Source organism: Bicyclus anynana, chromosome 2 (assembly GCF_947172395.1).
Source record: "Bicyclus anynana chromosome 2, ilBicAnyn1.1, whole genome shotgun sequence".
Lineage (NCBI taxonomy): Eukaryota > Metazoa > Arthropoda > Insecta > Lepidoptera > Nymphalidae > Bicyclus > Bicyclus anynana.
Window position 1 is genome coordinate 11,028,572 of NC_069084.1, and position 24,824 is coordinate 11,053,395.

The following is a 24,824-nucleotide window of genomic DNA, read 5'->3' on the forward strand; positions in this document are numbered from 1 at the left end:
CGTGAGGTTTATTTATTCATATTGGTCGTTAATATTAATTGCTTAAAATCAGACGTCATCAGAAATAGGTGATGAGGTGCAAACGGTCTTTAGTGTCTTGTATGAAGATCAAGATACACGACAATTTTGTAAAATTGAATTAAAACCATTAAAAAGAGTGCCAAAATGGGGGTAATTAATTACTAAAATTGGTGATTAATAGTACCTATTTAGTGCAAGTGGTTGTGAACAATTGTGATAAAAATCCAAAATGAAATTTTACGGTATTTTCCGAGAAGGCAGCAAAGTCAACCAAGTGATATGTGCCGTTTTAAGTAAGTTTTAATATTTTTTATTCCCGTAAATAAATAGAATAACAAAACATGGTCAGTGTTCAATTTAAATAAAAAAAATAATAATAATCAAATTATTGAAGATATTTTAATTATTGTGTCATAAATAAAATCCTTTTTACAAAAAAAATCAACCGACTTCAAAATCACAAAAATAAACTAAAAAGCGAAAAATAACATCTTATGTGCTACCTTCTGATCACTTTCAAGGCGGTGTTAAGCCAGTGACGTTAAAGCCGTTCAAAATCAAATCAAAATCAAAAATCATTTATTTCAAGTAGGCTCAGTTTACAAGCACGTTTGATTCGTCAGTTGACTATTTGTAAAGATTCTACCACCGATTTGGAAGGCAGGTTCTGCTGAGAAGAAACCGGCAAGAAACTCAATAGTTGCTCTTTTTAAAAAATTATACAACATTGTAATTTAGAATTGATGTCAACATTACAATTTCTTATAGTTTTACTTCCTGTGTGAAGGTGGAAGCTGATCCAACGGCCTCCAAGCATCTTTATCTTTTCTGAAAGAACTACGGTAAAGAACTGTCAGATAATCCTAAAACTTCACGATTTTTAAACGGCTTGAGTTTATGCATCACTTGTGTTGGCACCGCCTTCAAAATGATCAGATGGTAGTACATACGATGTTATTTTTCGCTTTTTAGTTTATTTTTGTGATTTTGAAGTCGGTTGAATTTTTCATTTTATTTTTCTGTTTTTAGTGTGATCCTAGCATAAGTATCGAAAGCGCCAAAGTAGGGGCATTTTCTTTTTTTTCATTTAACACAAAATTACTGAACCGTTTTTCATGAAAATTATATGAAAATCTAGAAGTATTTTCTCTTTCAAACAAAACAAATAAATTTGAAAATTGGTTAAGATATAACGAAGTTACGAGGTAACAGACATAAAAAAACATACTCGTCTAAATGAGAACCTCCTCCTTTTTTTTTCAAATCGGTTAATAAAAAGTTAAATGCGAGTTAAACTTTATCTGAATAATCTTAGTCCTTTAAAAAAAACTTTGCCTAAAATTACTACTGGAAAGTGGTAGTACTGAAATGACAATTCCGCACTAGAAAATGCAGGTCGACCCCCACACCGGGTGGACTGATGACATCAAGCGAGTCACAGGGATTCCCTGGATGCAGGCGTCTCAGGACCGGGATGTTTGGAAGTCCCTACAAAAGGCCTGTGTCCTGCAGTGGACGTTAATGGCTGATATGATAATGATGATTTTGTGTTCATTCTTTTTTAGTAAATCTGCCGGTCTTGGCGTATGGAGCCAGCATAGGATGGATGTCCCCTATGTCTCTACTCCTACAGTCTGACCACTCGCCAAAAGGAATTCCCCTTACTGATGCAGAGGTAACTTATCTATTTTCTCACTAGCGAAGGGGTAGTGTATAACGAAAAAATGGACCAACAAACCTCCTCGCAACATGCAGAATCGTAATCTGCATGTTTTTCCGAGTTCAAAACTGTAAACAGAATGCGCTTCTCGTATTATGTACACTCAATACCTCACAGCGCCTGGTACTCTAGTCATGTGGCACGTCTATTCTCTTTCTACAAACGCTCGCTTCGAAAACTAACAAAACGTATGAGAATGACAGCTCCGATCGACAACTCGATCACTTGACTTGTGGAATCATGAATGTTACACATTATCTAATTTTCGAAGCGTTAGCGTTTGTAGAAAGAGAATGGACGTGCCATGTGGATACAGACCCAGTGTCTATTAGCTTAAGCGTATTCTATGTTCTGTATGAGTCTGGCAAGTTCGTTGATGACACTCCCATGATATGCCGGCGACGGGGGAAAGACTGTGCGGGTGTGAAATCGTGCGTGCGGGGAAGTGAGGAGCATCAGTCGTGGGTTTTTCATTTCCCCGGCCCGCGCGGACTATTGGGAATATTACGAACGAAATTGCCAAGCTATAGCGACATGGACCTTCTTAAAAAAGCTGTTATTACAATAGTAAATAGGGATAAACAAATAATAATTATACTTACGTAATTTTTAGGTGTCTTACATGGCGTCCGCTCCATATTTAGTATGTATAGTGTTCGACTTGGTTATGGCCTACGTTGGAGATAAAGTTGGGAGAAAATTGGCTCTCATGTTACTCTCTATGGCACTCGCGGTAAGTATAATAAAATATATATTTATTATGAATATTTTATATGTACCTACATCATTATCAGTGGCGTGTATAAGGTTGTCGATCAGGGTATGCACTAGTGATAAAATAAAGCAGACTAGAAAAATCTGTATTTAATAATAATTACTAAGAAGACAACTCTTAGGGTATGCAGTTCTTTGATGCATGTATGAAGTGCACACCACTGATCATTATCAACCCATATTCGGCTCGTATTGTTAAAAAAAATATTTTTTTTTTAATTAAAATGTTCTTGTACATGTTCATGTCTTAAAAAATATGAAAATGATTAAAAAATATATTTTTTTCAATCTAGTAGAACGATAATGTACAATGTAAGACTAGTTAAAAAACAAGTGTCAACTAGCCTATTTAAATTTTGAACCAAAGAACTTACGCCTATTTGGTTCTATACTATACTGAGGCCGTTTACAATTGGCATATCTTTCTGTCGTTACAATTAATAACGATTTCTCTATGTAGGTCGAAAGACAATGTTGGTACGTACTAATGTTTGTATCAATCAAAATTATATTACTTTTACGACTCAGCTGGGCACGAGTTTCGGGATATTATGATACAAAGGATAATAAAAATCGAATTAGCGCTAAGCGGAAATTGCTTTGTAAATAAATATAAAATTTGATTCTAATGGGTTGTTAATTCTTATTTAATAACTGAAGAACATTAGTATAATAATTCTTTTAGCTTGATAAAATGAATGATGCAACCTTTCTTCTATACCTATCTGAAAACGGGCCTAAACCATTTTGGATTAACAAAATATTGGATAACCAACAACAATTCCACGTGGGAATGATTTATATAGCTATTAGTATAAGCTATAAGTTAGCTTATACTAATAAAATAATATAAGCTTAATGCAATTTTTAAAAATTTTGTCGTTTAAATGTTCTGGGGTTATAGCCAAGTTACACATCAATGTCCTTTCTACAAACGCTAACGCATCGAAGACTAATTTAAAAAAAAAAAATGTATGGGTATGATATTCGTTATCAATAAGCCACGTGATGAACTTGTCGATCGTATGTCATCTTTTTTTTAGTTTTCGAAGGGTTAGTCCTCATTCGCGCGAGAGTTTTTTAACAGACGTTAAAAAAGCGTTCAAATACAATAAATGCATTCCCAAGTATATGTTCACTCGACAGCGTTTTAAAACACGATGCTTTTTTATAAAGCAGAATTGCATTTTAAATTTTGGGCGTTAGAAATAGACCATGAATTAAATTAAGTACGCCAATAAAAGTGCCGACGCTGCGATTTAACGTATCGCTTCTTTAACTCTCGGCTTCCGTGGCGCAGTGGTATGCGCGGTGGATTTAATGACGGAGGTCCTGGGTTCGATCCCCGCCTGGGCCGATTGAGGTTTTCTTAATTGGTCCAGGTCTAGCTGGTGGGAGGCTTCGGCCGTGGCTAGTTACCACCCTACCAACAAAGACGTGCCGCCAAGTGATTTAGCCTTCCGGTACGATGTCGTGTAGAAACCGAAAGGAGTGTGGATTTTCATCCTCCTCCTGACAAGTTAGCCCGCGTCCATCTTAGATTACATCATCACTTACCATCAGGTGAGATTAAGGTCAAGGGCTAACTTGTAAAAAAAAAAACTCTCGTGTGAATGAGGACTTAGCGTTTGTAGAAAGAAAATCTATGTGTAACATGGCTAAAGGTTCTCCATTAAAGATGATGTAATTTATCTACAGACAAGCTGGATAATATTGTTGTGTTCGTTCGAAACGTGGGCCCTCATCTTCGCTAGATCACTGGTCGGCGTCACGATGGCGGGATGCTTCGTCAACTGTCCCGTCTATACGAAGGAGATCAGCGATGCCACTATCCGGGGAGCCCTGGGATGTTTGGTATGTCTATAATGTAAAATATTATTCATCATTCGCTCAAACTATTATAAATTAGCAGACGCCCAATAGTCAATAGGCAATATTCATTTATTTCAATTAGGCTTAGTTTACAAGCACTTTCGATTTCGAAATGTCAGCTGTATTAAAATTAAAAGATAATGGTGATAATAATTAGTCGAAAACTTAATATTAAAGTTACAAGGGCTTCAAAGGCGTCTTGGTCCGAACAGTCCACAACAAATTCAGCAAGGTTTTATTTTTTTAGTTTATTACCATTTATAGGTATTTAAGTAGCCAGCCATTTCATTCCATTTCCAAGCTATTTCGTCTCTTTGCCCTGTGATTTCACCTGAGTAGTTCCGGTTCCAGTGGGAATACGGCGATAAAATATAGCTTAAATTGTTCGGTGAAGATGTAGCTTTTTATTGGTAAAATATATTTTTGTAATCGGTTCAGTAGACCTAGAAATTACCCCCTACATAAACTATCTTACATACTCACAAACTTTAATTCTTTTAAATTAGATTTAAAAGAGGTATAGTTCCTCAGTAGTTAGGAACCTACCCCTGTCTATTTATTAGCCTGCCGTTGCTAAATTACATCAAATGGATTTCTGTTTTTTTGACAAACTCTTAATTATTTACTCTTAATATTCTATAGATGATGCCAATTACTAAAAACACTAATATCTACTATACAAACACTACACAGTTTTACCTCTTATAATTTAATTTGTTTTCAGGTAGTTTTATTTCAAACCACAGGAAACCTTTTCCTCTATATTATAGGCGATTTACTAAGCTATAGAACAACACTATGGATCTGTTTGGCCCTACCTACAATTCACATGGTAGTTTTCGTGTTCATGCCAGAGTCACCATCTTACCTTGTGAAAAAGGGTAGAATTGAAGTAAGTATTTCTATGAATTTTTCATCATCACTGTAGTACCATCTCAAGAAAGAGGTTCAAAATCTCTCAGCAGTACGACCCCTCTTTCTACGATCGCAAACGCTTCGAAAACTAGAATAATGCATGGGAATGACATTTGCTATCGATAGGTCACGTGATCAAGATCTGTCATTCCCATACATTTTTCTAGTTTTCGAAGCGTTAGCGATCGTAGAAAGCCACCACGCAGGTCCAGTGCGGATTGGCAGACTTCACACACGCAGAGAATTAAGAAAATTCTCTAGTATGCAGATTTCCTCACGATGTTTTCCTTCACCGTTTGAGACACGAGATATTTAATTTCTTAAAATGCACACAACTGAAAAGTTGGAGGTGCATGCCCCGGACCGGATTCGAAACCATACCCTCCGGAATCGGGGGCAGAGGTTATATCCACGGCTTATACGAGTAGGTATACAAGTATATACCTACGAGATATACGAGAGAAAACAATACGAGTGTCTTAGGGATTACGTTTAATTAGGATTATTATTTATTTCTTAAAAAGTATAGGTACATCATAATATCTAATAGGTTAAAATTTATTAAATCTGACGGCCGCGTGGCGCAGTGGGTAGTGACCCTGCTTTCTGCATCCACGGCCGTGGGTTCGATTCCCACAACTGGAAAAATAATTGTGTGATGAGCATGGGTGTTTTCCAGTGTCTGTGTGTATTTATACATTATATAAGTATTTATATGTAGTATATAATTGTATATTAATATTATAATATCAACTATCTTAGTACCCAGAACACAAGCTACTCTTTATGCTTACATTGAGATAGTGATGTGTATTGTTTAAGTATATTTATTTAAAATAAAAAAAAAAAAATATTGCTCTTTCTATTTCAGGAAGCCACCAAAGCCTTGGCATGGCTTCGTTGCAGATCTGCGTCAGATATGAAAGTTCAAGAAGAAATACAACTCATAATGAAAGAGCAGAATAACGACAAAAGTGTCAACAAATTTTTCCTTAAAAATATTTGTAAGTATTAATTTATTATGAAATACGGCTAAACCTCACGTGTTACAACGTCGGAGTATGGACTAGTTTTGAGCCCTTAGTCATGATCTGTTCCTTGCAACTAACTAACTATTATTACTATTGTTATTTTTCTTTTTCTCATTTTATAGAAACGTCAACGTCATAGACGTCTGCTAAGAACGGATTTTGCGACAGTAAACATTTGCAAATAAGCAAATATTACTCTTGTACCGTGTCTTGTATATATTATTATGTATTGATGTTTTGATATTCTGTTGTAGAAGTTGCGCCTGAACCTATTGAACAATAAAAAAAGTATAGATACTTTCTCATTCTCAAGTGTAGCGCAAAAAAGTGAATGCACAGCTAAATTATCTATTATACTTACCCATTGTCTAACAATGCATGAAAGTACTGATCAGTGCTTTATGTAAGTAACCTAACAGGTACAATAATATACTCGTACAAACCTATAATGCAAATACCTATTTAATGTGAGTGTGTTTGCATGTTTGTTCGCTTTTACGCCTTAACTACTCCATTTAATGTCTCATTCTTCAATTCTATTTATCATTACAAAAAACACCGATTGGTCTATCAGATCTACAACGAATATAGCTATATGAAACATCTAGATCACGTCAGACAACACCTAGTCATCCAAACAATCGCAGTATAATCGATATAAAGGGGTGTGGATTTTCATCCTCCTCCTAATCACTTATCACCATGAGAGTGTAGTCAAGGGCTAACTTGTAAAGAATAAAAAAAAGATCTACTAGTTTAGAAGCTATAATGCTACAAACAGACACAGATATATATGTTATGCTCAAACATTGAAAACGCTCAGTGAGCGGAAAAATAACACACAATGCGTTGTGGTCACAGTAAAACATCCACATGGCGAAATTCGTGTTATGGCTCTAATGAAAACGCACACGCAATCAAAGAAATACTAATACAAATAAGCAAATATTACTCTTGTACCGTGTCTTTATATTAATATGCCCCCTATTCGTTATGCAAATAATTATTATCAAACTAACGTAATCCATGAATGTGAAACAGTAATGTTTACTCATGTTTATATAAGCTTATTAAACTACCTAAACATTGCTTTTTACGTGTTACTAGCGGACTCGGTTTGATTTATATGCACTTCTTCCTTACCCATACCCTACCCCTACCCTACACTACACCTACCCTATCCTACCTCACCCCTACCCTGCCCCTACCCTACCCCTACCCTACCCCTACCCTACCCCCACCCTTCCCCTAACCTACCCCTGCCCTAAAATTGCGGAATGCTTCTTACAAACTTCCACCTCCATTTTGGGGAAGTGGGGGGTTAGGAAGGAGGACGGGGGAAGTGGGGGGGGGGGGAATCGCTGTTATATTAATAGCTTTAATATATTGAAACAAAAATCGAAATTCTATCGTGATTATCACATTTTAAAGCCCGCTGTATTTAAGCTAGGCCTTTCTCTAGGATATGGAGTTTCCACCACGCTGTTCTAAAGCTGGTTGGCGGAATTAGGGTGTTAATGTTTAACGGTTTATCGATCACTAATGTTGCTGATATTATTGATAATGACCAGCGGCCTATTCACTAATTTGGTCTCTATTAAAAACCTATTAAATAAACATCAAATCAACTGAGAAATGTCATCTACCTACTGTATGATATTCCCGACGGGTTGTCAGTATAGTAGTAATTTCGTACATGTCAACAAACATTTTTTTTATTCTTTACAAATTAGCTCTAGACTACAATCTCACCTGATGGTTAGTGATGATGCAATCTATGGTGGAAGCGGGCTAACTGGAGGAAGATGAAAACCCACTCAACTTTCGGTTTCTTCACGACATCGTACTGGAACGCTAAATTGCTTGGCGATACGCCTTTGCTGGTATTGCAATAGTTACCAAACTAGCCACGTCCGAACCCTCCCACCAGTCATCCCCGGGTGGGCGATTGAGGTTTTCTGAAATGGTCTAACATTTAAGAAAACCTCAATCGCCCACCCGGGGATCGAACCCAGAACCTCCGTCTTGTAAATCCACCGCGCACACGCGCGTCCTGCAGGCTAATTCACTCCGAGGTGCCGTAGACCTCGGAGTGAATTAGCCTGCAGGACAAAGGAATTAACGTGCTCTCCGATGCTCACGAACGCCCAGCCTATTCACTATATTGGTCTTTATTATCAACCTATGTCAAATTAATTGAGAAATGCCATCCACCACCACAGTACCGGCACTGTGTATTCACCAGTTGGCACTGGATGACATGACATACAATCTCAATTTCGTATATTATGTCAATTAGCATACGTCAAAGATAGTGAATTACCCTCAGGTTGACTTTTACTGAAAATTTCTTAGAAAAAATAAATGTTCGTCGCCTGATTTGCTGACCACTGGACCAAGTGGAAGTGTTAAAATGAAAAAAAATAAGCTTCTTAGAACATTATATTGCATCATAATGTCGTTTGCCTACTAAATAGTTGCTAACGAGCGCGCAATGGCAGATTTCGAATAATTTATTAACACAATATTTGAATGGGCTCAAAAGTAACTAACGCCTATTAGCATCACACATCAAGTTTTTGCTAATATTGACAGATAAATTCTTTGAATTATCTTCCATTAACCATCCTTGAAAAAGTCCTCGTGTAGCTTCAGTTTTGTTGACGAAATATTATTTGACTTTGAAAAAGTCACCAGCAGGTTAATTTACTAACTTTGACGTATGTTAGTTGACATAATTTGACGAAATTAAGATTGTAATGTAACAAATGTCATCCGGTGCCTACTAGTTAGTGGGTATCATACAATAGGTACTTAGATGATAGTTCTCAGTTAATTTGATGTTTATTTTAAGGTTGATATAAAATACCAAATTAGTGAATAGGCCAGCAGATGTTAATGATTCCAAGTAACCAAGAAAGATGATTTAACGTACTTACTATCGAGACACGGGGCTGTAGACACAACTAGGGTAACCCACTAGGCTGCAATTGAAAATTTCTACCAAAAGCTCTCTGTATCTTAGTCTAATCGAACCCAGAATTCCCTAAGCATTTTCTAAGCTCGGTACCGAGTACCATCGATGCATTTTATTTGTACATTAATCCATATTATTATATCAAACAATATGCTAGTTGTCACTCATAAAAGGTTTTATTAAATCAATTGTTAAAATATATCGACTAAAATACTATTTTTTCGAGTTTTAAATGCTCCCAGATTAAAATTTTAAAATTAAATTTCGACGTAAAGGGCGAAAACGCTGTCCGTCATCTCTTCTCTTCTCTCTACTATATAAAAATAAGTCGGGTTTTCCTTCCTGACGCTATAACTCCAGAACGCACGAACAGATACGAACGTAAGGTAGAGGTAGGGTAGGGTACGGGTAGGGTAGGTGTAGGGTAGAGGTAGGGTAGGGGTAGGGTAGGGGTAGGGTAGGGGTAGGGTAGGGTAGGGTAGGGTAGGGTAGGGGTAGAGTAGGGTAGGGGTAGGGTGGGGGTAGGGTAGGGTAGGGGTAGGGTAGGGGTAGGGTAGGGTAGAGGTATTTGAAAGTTTACATCGAGTTTCACGCGAACGAAGTCGCGGGCATCCGCTAGTGATGGTCTAAAAATTATCTGTGACATTACGTTATATTTTGTTCTGTTTACTGCATTGCGCATTTTTTAAAAATGCACACCGAAAGTATGGTACTTACTATCTCTACGGTTAACGGGTGTCTATTTAAAACTTTCTGAAATAACATTTTACTATTTTTTATTTAAATTGATATATTTCGGATTATCATTCCTAGTAACTACTATATACAAAATTAATATTGCATAAATTAGAGTTGATAACAAACCTATTAAACATTTTAATAAAACTTCGTATTTCTTGTTTACAGTCACCGATCAAATTCTTTTGAAGGCTTTCCAAATTGCTATGGTAGTAACTCTGGCTAGAGAGGTGTGCGGTGCTATACCAGTCCTCAACTTCGCTGGAGACATTTTCACCTTGGCCTCCAAGGATGGAGGATTGGTCCTTAGTCCAAATCAGCAAGCCATGCTTCTTGGAGCAGTTCAAGTTATCGGATCCATACTAGCATCTAGTGTGGTAGAGAGGAGTGGTAGAAAGGTAAATGTTAAATGTAAAAATAAAATTTTTGTTAATAACAGTCCTGTTAGAGGTCAGTTTATATGCAATATAGATTTAAAAGACGAATGAGAATATTAAGCATTGTAATAGTGGACAAACATACATACAAACACGTGTGAAACAAACTTAAAATATGCAAACTGCATGCCATGCAAATAAATATTTAATTTTTACCAAACATAGGTACTTAAACTTTATAAATAAAGCTAATATTTGCAGTATCGCTAAAATTAGACAAATGACAAATGGTAAAAAAGAAGTTTAATACACGTATTACATTCTAAAGATTATGAATATAGCGAAAATAAAGCATAATACTACTAATTAGTTTTAAACAAATAACAAATAGTAAAAACAGTTGATAAAAATATCTAATTTAATATACATATTGCATATAAACTGGTCTTCTTAAAAAATAAATAATTCTAAATGTTAAATTAGAATATATAATACTATTTTAACCATTTAGCTGTACTATTCGGTGCTCACCTACATACTTTTATCAAACTAGCAACGGATTTTTTATTGTATGGCTAAACTATTGGCTATTGTAATTTCTCAACATTTACTAAAGTTGCTACACATTTCGTAAATTTCTTATTTTTTTTCTTAACCTTTTTCTTGTTCTTTGAAAGGAACCAGCTTCCTTCAAATTGTGATTAAATCTCAATATAGTAACTAATTATCAACTTATGCGATGGTCTCGCTGGTTGTATATTGTATATATTAATTGATTGAATCTATATAAAATTACCCTACCACAAATTTCGTTTTGATTTTTCCATATTAAATAGTTTCTGCTTCAAATCAATTAATATACTTTTTTAAATTTCAGCCACTACTGTTCGTAACTTCGTTGATCTCTGGGCTGAGTATGTGTTTGCTCGGTTCTTGGTTCCTGCTACGTGATTATGAAATCCATGCCCCTTCGTGGTTACCGCTGATGACGCTATGTATTTGTATATTTTGCGACGCGTCAGGACTTCAGCCCATTTCAATTGTGCTAACAGGAGAAATATTTTCTTACAAGGTAAACAAAATGATTACAGCGACAATTGGAAGGCTATTGTGTAACGCTTATTGATCGATATTCGATACAATTACTCACCATGCTCTTTAATAAACGATGGCGTTCGTGTCACATAAATACTTACATACATGTTCTACAGGTAGGCTTGTCTTATAAATTATCTAATTGAAATCTTACGAAACAAAGCCAAAGTATACATACTGTTCTAAACTGATGTACAATGCCAAGTTTTATTTAAATCCGTTCAAGCAATTTTGAGTAATTTGCTCGGGTTTGCGTTCGTGTCTAAAACTCATTATTTCTATTTTAGGGAACAATATTACGCAAAGGTCTTAAATTATTATCTGTAAACTTTTCTTATATCTCATCAATTTACAAGATATCCTTAAAACACCATAGTTTGAGGAAGTCGCATTTTGACAAGACATGTTAAATGCGTACTTTTCGACGTAAACTTTGTATGTAACATAATAATTTGAATCTGCGAATTCCAAGGACTGTTTTGTTTCAATTATCAGCATGCCATATAAGAACTTACTTACGTGTAGGTATTCCAAATCAGCATTGTTATAGTGGGTTTTTTGTATAATTTTGCAAACTTCACTCACGTATTTAAACTCAATGACAATCCTGTGGAAGTTTACAGTAATTAAAATTCTTGAAAAGCAAAACTTATGAAATAGGAATTTAAGAAATAGGAAGAAAATAGTACAGGTAGTTGATATTGTACAAAAAGTAGATACGAGTGATAATTATCTACTAGCTTTAGTAGATAATATTATCATACTTACAAGCATTCCTAGCTTTTTTCTCAGGATGAGTAGAAAATATCTTAGTAGCTATATTCTCAAGTATTTATTTATTAATAAAATACTAATGAAATCTTTTTTTTCAGTACCGTGGAATTGTTATGGGAGTAGCGATGGCCTTGGCCTCAGTGTCAGATTTCCTTCAACTGCTATTCTTTAAGCCTTTAGCAAAAACTGTGGGCATACACGTATCGTTCTTCTTTTTCGGTATCGTCTGTTTGCTGACATCGTTATACGTCATAGTAGTCATCCCAGAGACCAAAACAAGATGTCTCGAAGATATTTACGAAGACCTTAAGAAAAATAAGACCAACGAGGACAAGACACCGATAGAAATTAAAGATGAAATTACTAGATTTTAATTGAAAAAATCATTGACCTCCTCCTCTTATAATAAAAGGACGCACAATCATGTAGAAAATTTCACTTAAAAACTTTTAAATTTTGCTTTGACAGTTTTAGAATTATTGGTGAAGAAAATCCTTTAAATATAGTCCAATATTCAGTAATTTTTTTTTCAAATTCAGAGTAAATTCAGCCTTATTAATTGAGTTTAAGGTTGAATTTGCAAATGCGACTACTTGAATTGAGTGCCATGAAGTTGTGTTTGGCATTCATGGAGTGGGGACGTTTTCTGGTTGCTGATTTTGCATCCTCTTTTTAATAGGAGATCGATGGAGAAAATGTTATGTTAGTATCGTAACTTTGTAGCGTTATTTTTACGTCCATCGTTTTTTGTAATTGTTTAAATAATTTATATGTGTATTAAAAAAAATAAAAATTTTGATTTTAAGTTGTGAGTTTGTCATTAATGTCATCACCATCATCACTAGCCCATTAACGGCCCATAGTTGTGCATATAGTAATGAGGAAAGATTGGATTGTTTTTTTTGCATTGAATATAGGCTCTGACACTACTAGACCGTTTTGTAAAATTCTTTCACCATAGAAATATACATTACTATATGATGAAAATAGGCTATATTTTATCTCAATATTTCTACGGAAATAGGAAGTACGCGGGCGAAACCGCGTGGCGTCTGCTAGTAATGTATAAAGCTACAGAGAATACACAAGTTAACATTGAATTAAAAATCACATATCAAACATCATCGCAGCGGCGAACTGGTTTCTTGGGACTGAACATGAAGGTCATAAGTAAATAACAATCACAGAGCGTATAGTCCATGAGATCGCCGTATAAAATCTTGCATGTCCAAAACAACATTAAAGGCCGGTTTCACCATCAGATAAGTGTTGAATAGTCTAGCTTTGACTGTATAACATAATTATTATTATTATCCTTTTAATTGTTTTTTTAAGTAAGAATATAATATGTGCAGCAATGCTAGCAATATGTGGGAATACGGGGTAAATATTATAACATAAGTTACTCCCTGATATGTAGTTTCAGAGCCTGTTCATTTCAAACAAACAATCAAATCTTTATAACATTAGTATAGATATTATAGACCTAATATATATTATAGAAGTAATAAAAAACGGACTTTCCTACATAGTTTACCCGCCTATTCCCTCCTTCTCCTATAGTTGCAGAAATTATAGCACGTTTAAACAAACTCTTCCGCTTTATAATATTAGTAGATGTATCAGCAGTATTTCCCCATAACAACATCCCGTAAGTCATCGCAATGTAATAATAAAGGCCGCTAATGTAATTGTAAGGATGACTAAACCATAATTAAATGAATATGGTAGGTTATACCTTATATAGTGCACTTATGACAATTTAGTACTAAAATGTCGATGAGTAAAGTAACACATTTATTATGTATATCTACCTACTCTTTTTTGGATTTTCTTTTGAATCCAGTGTAGACATTTTTAGTAATATATCTTTGTAATTAATAAAAAAATCATACAGAAAAAGGCAAGTATTTTAGCAGAAATGATATTGATTAAAATGCTATGGTCTCTCGGGCTACATATTATTTTATGAATTGCTGCGCTACATACGCGTGGTTTGTGTTTTAATTGATAGTAATACGAGATTATAAAGTGTTTATGTGTAGAAAATTGAAATATACATTTAATAATGTGAAATTTTGAATATCGTATAAGTGTGCTACATAGCATCACAAGCAAAATGTGGATAGACAAAGTTAATATTTAAAAGTTGAATTACGTATTTTGTGTCGGATTTTATAAACAAAGATGGATTTAAATGTTTAACAAAGGTAATAACTCTCTTACTAATACAGAAGCGGGCATAATTTAGCAGAAATTTGCCATGTAGGTGCATTTTTGCGATTTATTTCAAGTTTGGCTTTACTTTAGTATAAAACGAGTCCTGTGGACACGCAAAGAAAAAACCACTTATCTTGAATTTTATATATTATCATTAACTGGATTTGTTTGTCTCATTTATCTTGCATGCTTGAATGAATGCATGGGTCATGTTTGGGTCACTCTGATAAATACTGTCATGGTCGTTTTTATGCATAACGGTGAGTCTAACACTATACAATGTTAGATGATACTGATTGAATTAATACATAAATAGTTTAACTTTGCACCGAACTACTATGGTAAACATAACCTATGTTTAAATATTTACCTTTGAAGGCTGACTTTCTAACCACTTTTTGTAATGATAATAAATTCTTAATTTTATTTAATTTTTCTTGCATACGTCATTATTAAAAATGGCTTACGTTTTCATATCGTTTGCAAACTTTCACTGTTAACATAAGTACGTTTCGACTCATAATTACTAACGACTCGTCAGATGTAAATTCCCACTCCTAAAAGGAGGAAGGCCTATCAAATTGGTGAAGCAATGATGATGAACCCAGGTCCAGGTTAGGTCAAATTTAAACCGTGTCAACTTGGTAATTGTATATATAGTCTCCATAGATGAATATAAGTTTATAGAAAAGTAAAGAAAATATACCCAAATGAGCCTGACAAACTATTAAGAGTAAGATACAAATTGAAGTAAAGTGGTAAGTAATTGGTTTTACCTCTGCTTTGTTACCGTGAATTACGTGACGTAACAAATTATTATTGTTTAGTGGTGATATACACATAAATTATGAATAAGACTGCTTCATCATTCGCCAAGTATATTTAGAAGTAGGTAAAGTATAATATTAATTGCTCTCATTTGAGTTGGTGTTCTTCTACATAATACTTTCCAGGAGTTTTTTTTTAAATTATAAAGTCTAGCCAGTGAACAATGATAAAAGATCCTCATAAGTCGTTTGTATTTATCTAGAGTTTACAAAAATTACTTAATAATAAAAATATAGTCATATTTTGATACAATAAGGTAAGACTCAAAAGCTTAGAAGTAATATCGCAATAAAACCGTTTAAATCTTATAAATAAATAATCAATACAGCGATGTTAATTTAATTGACAAAGAAAATAACCGTTTATTAACCCCTGACGCAAAAAGAGGGGTGTTATAAGTTTGACGTGTCTGTCTGCCTGTGGCACCATAACTCCCGAACGGATGAAGTGTATTTAATTTGGTTTTTTTTTTTTTATTAAAGGTGACTTATGCGCGAGTGTTCTTAGATATGTTTGATGAAAATCGGTTGAGCCGTTTAAAACCGAATGTCTGCAAATATAATCGAGTGGGGTTTCAAATGAAAGCGCACTGAAAGAGACTTGATTGAGAGTGTAATTAACAATTTTATGATATTCTGGGGCTTTTCATAATTTTAAATTTTATGTTAATAAACAAAGAATCGTTCGTCAGAAAGATTCTTTGTTTATTAACTGCGTCTGCGGATTGGCAGACTTCACGCACGTAGAATATTAAGAAAATTCTCAGGTATGCAGGTTTTCTCACGATGTTTTTCCTTCACAGTTTGTGGACACGTGATATTTAATTTCTTATAACATACCTACCAGGAAAACATATACAAAAAGGTTCATATCCAGCAGACTGGAACATTAACATGGCGGTAGTACTTCTCCATACATCTCCCATAATTGTTTACTAGTTTTCGAAACTGTAGCGTTTGTAGAAAGGGAAGCCACATGGCCCTGAGATATGCCATCTACCTTCTGTAAGATATCCACTAGTAAGCATCGGATGACATTTGTTTCATAGAATATCAATTTCGTATAAGTCACCTAGCATACGTCAAAGATTGCGTGACTTTGCGTGGTAGTACACTCTTTAACTTAGCCAAGCGCACAAACGTGTCTATTCTATCGCAGCACGGAATCAAGGTTTAGGCTTTCCTCCTTATGTTACCAACACATACTGGGGTATTTCGGGCACATTATACGGCGTGGTGACTGCAGCTTGGAGAAATTAATAATAACAGGCATCACTGACGGGAAAAGACCGAGGGGCCGCCGCCGCTCACCAACACGATGGGCTGACCAGCTGAAGGAGGATAAAGGGACGAAGTTCTACACTATAGCAGCTATGGCCACCAACAGAAGCCGATTGAAGGCGTGGACCCGCAGGAGGCTGGGATCTTACCAGGACCACGATTTTCAGTAATGAAGGAACAGACACTCTTTAATGTCGTCCAACCATTTTAGTCTTTGACGACGGGGTGCTCTCTTGCCCATTAACTTTCCTTCCAAGAAACGAACTCTTCAGCTCCTCTTTGTAGGTGTCTAAAACTCAGTTTCTTCTGCATGAAGGAAGACAATATGAGTTCTTTATTTTTTGTTCATGTATATATAACTCTCAGATAAAGTAAAATTATCCAAAATAAGAAAACATACAAAAACAAAGGAAGTAGCTATCGCAATCAAAAAACTTAAATGGAAGTGGGCAGGCCACACAATCAGAGGCAAAGAAAAATGGACCAAAAGGTTCATGCAATGGTATACAGGACATATGCAAAGGAGAAGAGGAAGACCAAAACAGAGATGGGCGGACGAAATAAGACAGGTGGCAGGGGGCAACTGGGCAAAACTTTCAATGGATCGGGAGTTGGGGAAAAGTTTGGAGGAGGCCTTTGTCCTAGGGGACAAACAGAATATAAGAACTCTGAATGAAGGCTTTTATTATTATATAGTATTTATATGGTAGGTACTTCTAATGCATAGTGTTAAAAATAGTTTGTTTTTAGATGGTAGCTGTGACGCAGTTAGTCATACTGGCAACATGTTTGGTCACGTCGACAATGGAACAGAAGAGTATGCGACCTCGTTTGGATCTCACTCCCAATAGAGTTGGTAAATATTACTCAAATTAGACATTACCTGTATGATTTTCTTTAATAACTAGCTGACGCCGCGTGGTTTCCGTTCCCGTTATAATACAGGGATAATATATAGCCTCCCTCGATAAATGGGCATATCTAACACTGAAAGAATTTTTCAAATCGGACCAGGAGTTGCTGAGATTAGCGTGTTCAAACAAACAAACTCTTCAGCTTTATAATATTAGTATAAGTATATAAGCTAGCTTGATCACTTCTGATGGTAAGCGAAGATGTAACCCATGGAACGCGCTTGCCTGAAAAATGCTGATTCACTCGTCTTGAAGATGCTCTTTTTGCCGATTGCCACTTAAGCTTCGCAATTCGTTGAGCTATGTCGGTGACTTTGGTTCTTCTGCGGATCTCCTCATTTCTGGTTCGATCACGCAGAGATACTCCTAACATAGCTCGTTCCATCGCCCGCTGTGTGACTCTGAGCCCTCTTATCAGGCCCATTGTTAGCGACCAAGTCTCGGAACCATAGGTCATCACTTATTAATAGTTTTGATTAAAATTAAAACAATTTTCTTTCAGGTGGCACAACGCCATGTAAAACGAAAAATAACCAGACCGGTATCTGTGTACATGAGTCGGCTTGTAATGAAGATCATACAATTCTGCCTGGCGGTGTTTTAGATGACATTGATTTTAGGTAAGAAAAAAAAATAATATAAATAGATTCCTTAAAGCATAACGGCCAATAACACCTGTGCGTCGAAAAAACAATGGCTAAAACAGAAGTAGGCGCCATTTTGAAATTTATAATTATTGCTTGTTCAAAATTGATAGATAGGTTCAGAATTGTGATGAACACAAAAACATAACTTAAGAAAAGGACGCCAATTTGAAATTTCTTATTGCCAGATTTTATTTCTTTTTAACAGAATTTGATTTTGAAGGAAATTGTGCAATATAAAGAAATACCGAAGTCTTACTTTCATTTTCTTTATTTTTTTATGGCCGTAGAATTTCGTTAATGCCACAATATCTTGTGCGTGCAATATTCAGCCATTGTAAAACTCATGATGATGACTCATGATTATTCTGCCAAACTTGCACTCATGTTACAATGGCAAATATAACAACAGCGATGGGTCTTCACCTCCGAGTGACCCGGGTGGAGGGTAAGGTGTGACCTTGACAATTTGCCTCTTTGCCCGGAAGGACGTGGGGCAACTTGCTTACCCGGTGTTTTCTCCCAGCTACTTTCGGGGCTGAATCATTCTTGCCTATAGGTCGGCCCCTGCGCGGGGGTTGTGTTAAGTCCCGCGCTGGTCGGTCTTGGTCGCCATCCTGCACCGGGACTGCTTAATCCAGTGTTTAGTCCAGTCCGTTACAGTCCGCTCGGGGCATATCGCTGTGCGGACTGCAATGTTGTCGCTGCCATGCAGCAGGGCGAACTGGCATTTATGTTACAACTAGCCGCCGCCGCGCGGTTTCACCCGCGTGGTTCCCGTTTGCGTAGGAATACAGGGATAATATATAGCCTATAGCCTTCCTCGATAAATGGGCTATCTAACAATGAAAGAATTTTTCAAATCGGATCAGTAGTTCCTGAGATTAGCGCGTTCAATCAAACAAACAAACAAACTCTTCAGCTTTATAATATTATAGTAATAGTAATAATATTATAGTATAACATGACAATAATTACCTGACTGAGGCAAGGATTATTTCTACGTAAATGTATTGTTTCGGTTTAAAGATATTTATTTCTCCAAAAAAGAACGTACTGTTCACTTAACTTAGAGTTAACATATCGTCAATTTAGCAGACAGCATGCATTATTGTAACAAAAATTTTAATTACATTGTTTTTTCAATATTTTGTCCAAGTTTGTGAGGATGTAGGATTTAATCGATTTCTTGAATGCTTTTATGTTTTCAAACTCCTTCATGGAGTTTGGCAGATTGTTATATATAAATGTATTATTTTGTTTTCGTATATGTATTTGTATTATTTTTACTCCAGAGATAAAAAACCATGCCCAACACAAGGCGACTGGTGCTGCACTGTAACAGACGTAATCCCTCATCCTCAGATCGGTGCTACTCAGAGTGGTAATTATCAATCTTCTATATATATAAAAATTAATTGCTGTTCGTTAGTCTCGCTAAAACTCGAGAACGGCTGAACGGATTTATCTTATCTTAGTTTTCAAATGTTCGTGGAGGTATAGGGAAGGTTTAAAAGGTGAGAAAAATTAGAATAATTGCCGGGAAAACCATAAAAACAACCCTTTTCTATTTCCCATACAAACGTTTAAGTCAAGGATTAGGGTATGGTAGGGGCAGAGTAGTGTAGAGTAGGGATAGGGAAGAAGTGCACATAAGTCAAAGCGAAGCTTGACCGGGTCCACTAGTACATATATAAAATTGAAATGTCTGTCTGCGATTTAGAAATAACTGTGTTTTCTCATGTACATTACACGATAGTGCTCAGTTATAAAACACAAAAAAATAATACAAACATTATTAAAAAATATCTGGCCGTCTGTCAGTCTGTTTGCCAGGGTTAATCTCTGGAAAGACCTGAACCGATATAATCTATTCACCGATATATATATATATATATATAACTGATATTATCTTTCAGTAAAAGTTATATACCTCCTCAGGTTATTTATTGAGCAATATAAGGTACTTTCATGGAACTCCTTCAGGATAGGGAATGGTTCCCGCGTAATAAGTGAAAAAATGAATTCATCTGTGTGGAAATTATATAGACCTATACCTATGCATAACCGTTTTGAATCACCGTATATATTCATGAGAACTACATGAAAATCCGTTGCCTAGTTTAAGAGATCTCACCGTAAATACAGAGGGACGGCGAGAAGCGACTTTGTATACGTATTATATAGGTTATGGACAGGTAAACCACGTTTATCTAACAGTGGAATTCATAGACGTTGTAGGGGCACCCCCAGGGGATCATTCAGCCGAGTGTTGAATTTAACCTCTATTTGTTTGAGAATTAGACACTCAGCGGGTGAACTATCCCCTGGGGGTGCCTTTATAACGTCTATGAATGCAGGTACCTTCTGAGTAATAAATAATTATTTTTCATCTATTACAGAAAAATGTCTTGCACTTACCGATGATGTGTGTCCGTGGTGTGTTTTACTCTACAGGTAAGTAAAAATAAATTTATTAATTTACATAATTATTTTTTAAAATTGGAAGATCAAACTTCATGTGTCTATAGCGAAAGGCGCCACGAAGCTAAGTGTTTAAGGAACACCGATATTCGGTTCACTGCCCATATTCGGCTCACTGCTGAGCTTGAGTCTTCTTTCAGAATGAGAGAGGTTAGGCCAATGGTCCACCACGCTGGCCCAATGCGGATTGGCAGACTTCACACACGCAGAGAATTAAGAAAATTCTGTGGTATGCAGGTTTCCTCACGATGTTTTTCCTTCACCGTTTGATATACGTGATATTTATTTATTTTAAATGCACACAACTGAACGGATTCGAACCCATACTTCGAATCGGAGGCAGAGGTCATATCCACTGGGCTATCATGGCCTATCTATACTAATATTATAAAGCTGAAGAGTTTGTTTGTTTGATTGAACGCGCTAATCTTAGGAACTACGGGTCCGACTTGAAAATTCTTTCAGTGTTAGCCTATTTATCGAGGAAAGCTATAGGCTATATATTATCCCCGTATTCCTACGGGAACGGGAACAACGCGGGTGAACCGCGCGGCGTCAGCTAGTTAAATAAGACGTCTCTATATCCTCTTAAAAATGTTAATGTTATATTGAAGATAGACTTTTTTGTTCGACAGTGTTGTAGATGTCAAGCCGACAGCGATTCGTCCCTTCTGTGTGGGCGCTTTGATAGGTTCAAGAGTCATACTCACCACGTCCACCTGCCTGAAGGCGGCGCAGAAGAAAATGCTCTACGCTCAGATACCGTTCTCGGCTACACCTGAGAAGAACTATACAATAGTACGACGGCAATTTCATCCTGATTATAATACAGGTAAAATTAAGGATTGATGGTAATAAAAATAGTTTCGAAAACTTCGTTAGGTACTGCTAATAACCCTTCTTGCAGTCGGGTAAAAAGGAAGAAGGCTAATTATTTTATTTTCGCTTCTTTTTTTAACATTTTGCTGTTTTTAAAGTCGTTTTCATTTATTTTTAAATCGATTTCTGTCTGCTTAACTATGAGATAAATCAAGATAAATATTTTCTGCAAAATAAACGTAATAATATAAAACTTAACGTTACTTCACGAAGGGATCATTGGCGAACGTTTCAAGTCCACTTTCACTATTAATATATTAAATTTCCCCAATCGATTTTACAAACTTTTTTATAAGTAAAAATAATAAAATTATTTCATCACGAACGACCCATATTAGCTTCACTGTATGAATATAGGGATAAAATATAGCCTATAGCCTTACTCGATAAATAGGCTGAAAGAATTTTTCAAATCGGACCAATAGTTCCTGAGATTAGCGCGTTCAATCAAACAAACTCTTTAGCTTTATAATATTAGTATAGATGCAATTTGATAGCCATTGATCCCCACTATCTCCCTTTAAAGGGATCGCTGCGTACTTCCAGTGACCCTGTATAATGTATATATAAAAAATTTGATAATTAGGAACAAAATGAACTGATATTTTCTCTTTCTTTAATTGTAGGTACACACGCATACGATTTTGGGATAGTGGTTATGGAAAGCGACGTAACCTTCGATAAGGGGAAAGCCCGAGGAGCCTGTATTGATTTTCAGGGACCATTTGAAGGCGACTGTGTGGGATACGGATTCGATTATTATGGCACAATTATATCGGTAAATATGTTATTTTTTAATTATGACCCTCATAACATCAACCCCTATTTTTTAATACGAGGGTCAGCACTAACCTAATCTTTAAGTTTGTGATTTAGGAGGTAATATCTGGATCTACTAAACCGGTTTTGAAAATTCTTTTGCTTTCAGAAGTCTATGTTATGTTTTTTCTTCACCGTTTGAGACACGTGATGTTTAATTTCTCAAAATGCACACGACTGAAAAGTTGGAGGTGCATGCCCCGGACCGGATTCGAACCCACACCCTCCGGAATCGGATGCAGAGGTCGTATCCACTGGGCTATAACGGCTCATGATCTTTAGATATAAATGAATTTATTATTATATTAAGCTATCCGCAGTTTCCTGTACGCTCGACAGATGGAGCTGTATTACATAAACCATTCTACGAAGATTAGAATCTAAACTGTTCATAGATTGGTTGGTAGAAAATTAATCGTCTAAACTTTAGATCAGAGGATAAGGAACATTTTTTTCTCATAGACCACTTTCAAATTTAACTGGTTCCGGTGTACCCCCTGCTAAATTTCTATCCAAAACAAAATTCTTGACAAAAAATGTGATTAGATTTATGAAAATTGGTATTGCAGCTGAATCAACAGCCTCCACGAATTAACAGTGTTAAAAAAAAAGTGAGAGTTGATTACTTAGTTAATTATTTAATTGGATGACAAAAAGTAAAATTGTGCAGACAAAAATTAATTTCAACCAACTTAAATTTTTGTTCACCTGTACCGCTCAGAAATGACGGCGTAGTGCTCAGAGTTGTTTTCTGATATAGTAACAGCCTTATTCAAGTTGGTTCATTTCACAGGTATTTTTTTTCCAAGGCTTGTTAGTCGAAATGTCGGAACTCTATAGTTAGCTACCGTATTTACCTATGATAGGAGCATAGGCTGACAAATTTTCAGCCTACATAAAATTAGGTATATAGGCTGAAAACCCAGACTCTCGGTCCATAAAATTGTTTCATATTTTCACAGACATTCATGACAGTGAAGAAAAATAGTTGTGCGAATAATGGTAACGTAGCGGATGCTGCGTGCGGCGTAAGCACTGATGGAGTCTGTATCGTGGCTAGCGGCGGACCTGTGTTGTGCCAAAAAAATGTAAGTATAGACCCCGGCAAGTAAGTTGAACCAAAATGGCTGTCATATGCGCTACATTTATAAGGCAAAGCAGTGCTGTATTTAATTTTTATAAATATACAAAAATAAAAAACATCCCTTGCCCCGCCGTTACCGTAACCACTAACAGAGCCAGGAATAGCCGGGGACTAGGGGCTGTGTTTTATTTTGTTGTTCCACCTACAAAGAATTGCCCGATACTGACTATGCTGGGCCTGCCGGTTGGTCAGCGCAGGCCCAGATTTCTCGCACTGGTGTCACTGCTGGCCTGTGCCATTTAAAAATCTAGCCATTGTGAATGGTTATACCGCCATCCAGTTACGTCAGTCCATCTGCAGGGTGCACCACGAGCAGGTGAGGGTGGCAGTTGGGGAGACTGACTGGTATTAGCCTCCCCCTTACACCCCGCATAATTATACAATAATGAAATTATAAGGAAAACTATAACAGCTAAGAAACGATTGCTATACAGTAGTCGACGAACTTATAAAACATACTTGAACCACAAAATACATAATTATGTCTTGAAGTAAGAAAATTTCATAAAAAATCCGTTGTTAATAATTAAATACTCGTAAAGTTGTTAGTAAGGTAGGAATGGACACTTACGAAACTCAATATAATGGGGATGATGACTAGGTTTCAATATATTGATTTTTTAAAAAAAAATGAGATTATAAAATTTCAAAATCTATTAAAAAATCTTTTATCATCAATAGATGAAAATTCATACAGTTTTAGCTTCCTTACATTGAATGTGACATTTTTTAATACATGTACTATAAACATAAACGCACAAATAACAAAGATATTAGTAATTTTGTTTGAATGCACATACAAATCTAACGATCATTACATTACCTACGACGTCATTAGTTCACGCCATTTTGTATGGGGCGTTTTTCAGGGATCCGCAGCAGCGCCGCAAATCTGACCCTTTAAATACCTGTAGCTCCGAAAGTAATGATCGCAGATACCCTGTTACTTTTACAAAATTGCTTTACTATTAACAAATTCTTAATTTATATACAATTTAAAAAACTGTCATCATCCCTTCTTTTCAGAATAAAGGCGGCCTTTACCTGATGGGACTATCGCGCAGTATGTGCGACAGGAATGACCAAGTGACGCTTGGCGGTGTCTCACTCTCACAGAAATGGATAGAAGACGAGCTCGCGTTAATGAATATCTCTAAGGACGTCTTTACATAGGATGTGTAAATAAATTGCGAATTCAGCAGCACTAACCAAGTTACACGTCGATTCTCTTTCTTCACGCTAACGCTACCAAAAAAAAAATTATAAAATAAAAATTTGGCAGTTTGGGAGGAAAATCGTAGGAAATTAGGAATTTAAT

At 35.9% G+C, this 24,824-nt stretch overlaps 2 protein-coding genes across 2 annotated transcripts; both read left to right on the plus strand.

Annotated features, from left to right (window-relative positions):
- On the plus strand, positions 1 to 13,099 carry LOC112043198 (facilitated trehalose transporter Tret1-like). Its single transcript, XM_024078503.2, has 9 exons — positions 1 to 314; positions 1,587 to 1,696; positions 2,355 to 2,474; positions 4,214 to 4,369; positions 5,112 to 5,279; positions 6,174 to 6,306; positions 10,217 to 10,446; positions 11,303 to 11,497; positions 12,393 to 13,099. The coding sequence occupies exons 1-9, from the start codon at positions 251 to 253 to the stop codon at positions 12,666 to 12,668; spliced, it is 1,452 nt and encodes a 483-aa protein (XP_023934271.1). The 5' UTR covers positions 1 to 250; the 3' UTR covers positions 12,669 to 13,099.
- A 1,159-nt stretch (positions 13,100 to 14,258) lies between these two features.
- Positions 14,259 to 24,722, plus strand: LOC112043228 (uncharacterized). Its single transcript, XM_024078544.2, has 9 exons — positions 14,259 to 14,504; positions 17,373 to 17,478; positions 18,039 to 18,156; positions 19,476 to 19,564; positions 20,583 to 20,637; positions 21,300 to 21,496; positions 22,170 to 22,321; positions 23,325 to 23,450; positions 24,533 to 24,722. The coding sequence occupies exons 2-9, from the start codon at positions 17,373 to 17,375 to the stop codon at positions 24,677 to 24,679; spliced, it is 990 nt and encodes a 329-aa protein (XP_023934312.1). The 5' UTR covers positions 14,259 to 14,504; the 3' UTR covers positions 24,680 to 24,722.
- Positions 24,723 to 24,824: the final 102 nt, after the last annotated feature.